The following is a 2,432-nucleotide window of genomic DNA, read 5'->3' as shown; positions in this document are numbered from 1 at the left end:
GAACAGTGGAGTGAACATCCTATGCTCTTCACATGCGGCGGCTGTAGGCTTGTGCATCTACAGAAATGGTGAGTAGCCAGATGAAAAAACTGAACAATGCGATCATCACAGTTGTGACAGAACAGTAGGCTATATATGATCCAGCAGTCAAAACGAACACTTTTTACAAGGCAAGAAAAGTTAAAACGCAGACGGAGAAGCGGCGAACAAGCAACGCCAGCGTCCTCTCACTCATCTGCTACCATGTTACGTATACCTCTAGCAGCCAATGGGATATAGTTGACGATGCCTCTCATCATTGGTGCATCTGTCAAAAGTTCACCACCTCCAGGAACAGACTGATTCTTGCTGTACTACCCAAGCCCCCAGAAAGTGAGCCTGTAAGCAAGTTATATCCCTCTCCATTCAGTTCACAAGCTGAGACCAGATGTGACGGAGCCAATTGGACCAGAGCTTCAACAAAACACTAGTGTCCATGCTCTATGGATCTAGGTCGTTTTATGTAGAAAATAATTGATGTTTACAGTTTGCACTTCACTTTGTTGGATTTGTTACTGTGACTGACTGAAATCAGTAAAATTCAGGTCCAAAGCAGGCCTGTAGTTCTGCTGGTTTTTTCTTCACTTTTCAGATTTCATTTAGGTCATGGTGATGAAATGTTTACAAGGCTTTAAGTCAAAAATTATAATATTCTAGTGCGATTTAATAGTTTTTATAATTCAATAGCTAAATAAAGATATGTAGTTCATATCAATGTACGCATCATCAACTAGCCAATAGTGTTTAGGTCAATAAATCACAAACTGCCTGCAGCTATAGTTGAATTGATTCAGATGATATGAGTGAGAGGAACTTACCCGCCATGAGCAGACAGACGATGCACATGGAGAAGGCCACCAGCATGACGATGGGCAGCTGTAAGAGAGCAGGGATTAGACTAGGATAAGAACCACAGTCATGTTCACTGCTGAAGAAAGTGGAAAGCTGATATACTGACCGTGAGGAACTTCCAGTCCTTCTGCACACGGAGAGGAGTGGGTCCATCAGACTCATCCACAGCAAAGTTACCCAGAAAGAGGTCAATGGAGTCCTGGAAGCAAAAACATCACGAGGGATCAACACACTGGCTTCTTTGAAATGGTGAATATGAAAGGTCTACCTCATTGCATTTCAATCAAGTTCAACAAATGAATTGTAGCTTGGATACGTATGCATTTAGTATCCTATGTTTATACAGTATATTTTGTTTTAGCAGTAGGTTGGTATATACACTTTATAGTTATTTATCTTTCTACTGTGAATGTGTAATTGTGTATATATTAACTGTTTATTGTTTTACAATATATTTTATTATATCTTTAACTTTGGGATCTTTAATTGTATCTAATCTGACTGTGTGTGTGTGTGTGTGTGTGTGTGTGTGTGTGTGTGTGTGTGTGTGTGTGTGTGTGTGTGTGTGTGTGTGTGTGTGTGTGTGTGTGTGTGTGTGTGTGTGAGGCCGTTTGAATTAGTTCAGTCTACTACAAATGTCTGGACAATATGATTTAAACAATGGAGCTTTCATCACACCTGTCTGAATCCATCAGAGAAGTTGTTCTTGTAGTAGCGGATCATGGAGTTCCAGCCGTCCATCAGCAGCCCCAGCCTGGTCCTCTTCCCCGTCCTGATGGAAAAATGAAGTTTGATTGAGCACAGTCATGACCCCAGCCTCCACAGAGCCAGCACATGTTAGTGAGCCGTGTGCTGCAGGGTTACTGTACCTGGTGAAGTCTGTTTTCAGAGCTCCGGTCCCTGCGTACTGTACAGCGCATGCATTGGCATTGTCAGCCCATGCTGGTTAGAGAGCACACACAGAGAACAGTGAGCACACACTCACAGGCTTCAGATCATCACACAACACACACTCACGAGACATTACCGTTCTTGTAGATCTTCTCAAACTCAGCCTGCTCCTCAATCCGCTGACCCACATTCAGGACGCCCATCCTCTGCACACACACACAAAACACACACGGGTCGATATGATGTGAGCAGGATGTTGTCACCAAAATGACACGAGTGTATATATGGAATATATTACATGTACTCCCAAAGTTAAACTTATATGAAATCTGTAGAATATGACAAAAAAAAGACACCGGAATAGGCTTATATATGCCGATGCTATATTCCTAAATAAAAATTAAGGCACCCTGCAGAAGAGAAAAATTAAAAATAAATTTTAAAAAAAGGTCACTCACTCTTATAACCCTTAAGAATAGCTTCACATCACATCATCTATACCTTTCCTCAATATCTTTCATTGACATAATGACCATATTTTGACTACCGTCTGCAGGCTTGCAACATTTTAAACAAATCAGACCTTTCTTAACTGTCAATGCTGCAAAGTCATACCTCCACTGTATGATTCTATCCCACATTGAATACTG

At 41.4% G+C, this 2,432-nt stretch overlaps 1 protein-coding gene across 1 annotated transcript; it reads right to left on the bottom strand.

The window, feature by feature from the left end:
* Nucleotides 1-813: 813 nt before the first annotated feature.
* On the bottom strand, nt 814-2,022 carry LOC104941029 (phosphatidylinositide phosphatase SAC1-B-like). Its single transcript, XM_010766064.1, has 5 exons — nt 1,919-2,022; nt 1,761-1,833; nt 1,570-1,663; nt 998-1,090; nt 814-915 (listed from the first exon to the last, which is right to left on the bottom strand). Exons 1-5 carry the CDS (start codon nt 1,983-1,985, stop codon nt 814-816), a joined length of 429 nt encoding a protein of 142 aa, XP_010764366.1. The 5' UTR covers nt 1,986-2,022.
* Between the last annotated feature and the right edge of the window lie 410 nt (nt 2,023-2,432).

The sequence above is a fragment of the Notothenia coriiceps genome, unplaced genomic scaffold, assembly GCF_000735185.1.
Source record: "Notothenia coriiceps isolate Sejong01 unplaced genomic scaffold, NC01 NC01_scaffold00003005, whole genome shotgun sequence".
In the NCBI taxonomy this organism is placed as follows: Eukaryota; Metazoa; Chordata; class Actinopteri; order Perciformes; family Nototheniidae; genus Notothenia; species Notothenia coriiceps.
This window is presented reverse-complemented; position numbering and strand designations above follow the sequence as displayed.

Excerpts from the sequence above, each read along its gene's own strand:
- LOC104941029 (XM_010766064.1), bottom strand. The coding sequence starts at position 1,985 with ATGGGCGTCCTGAATGTGGGTCAGCGGATTGAGGAGCAGGCTGAGTTT. Across the intron at positions 1,664-1,760 it reads CTGAAAACAGACTTCACCAG|GACGGGGAAGAGGACCAGGC; the intron begins GTACAGTAACCC and ends TTTTTCCATCAG. Across the intron at positions 916-997 it reads AGGACTGGAAGTTCCTCACG|CTGCCCATCGTCATGCTGGT; the intron begins GTCAGTATATCA and ends GCTCTCTTACAG.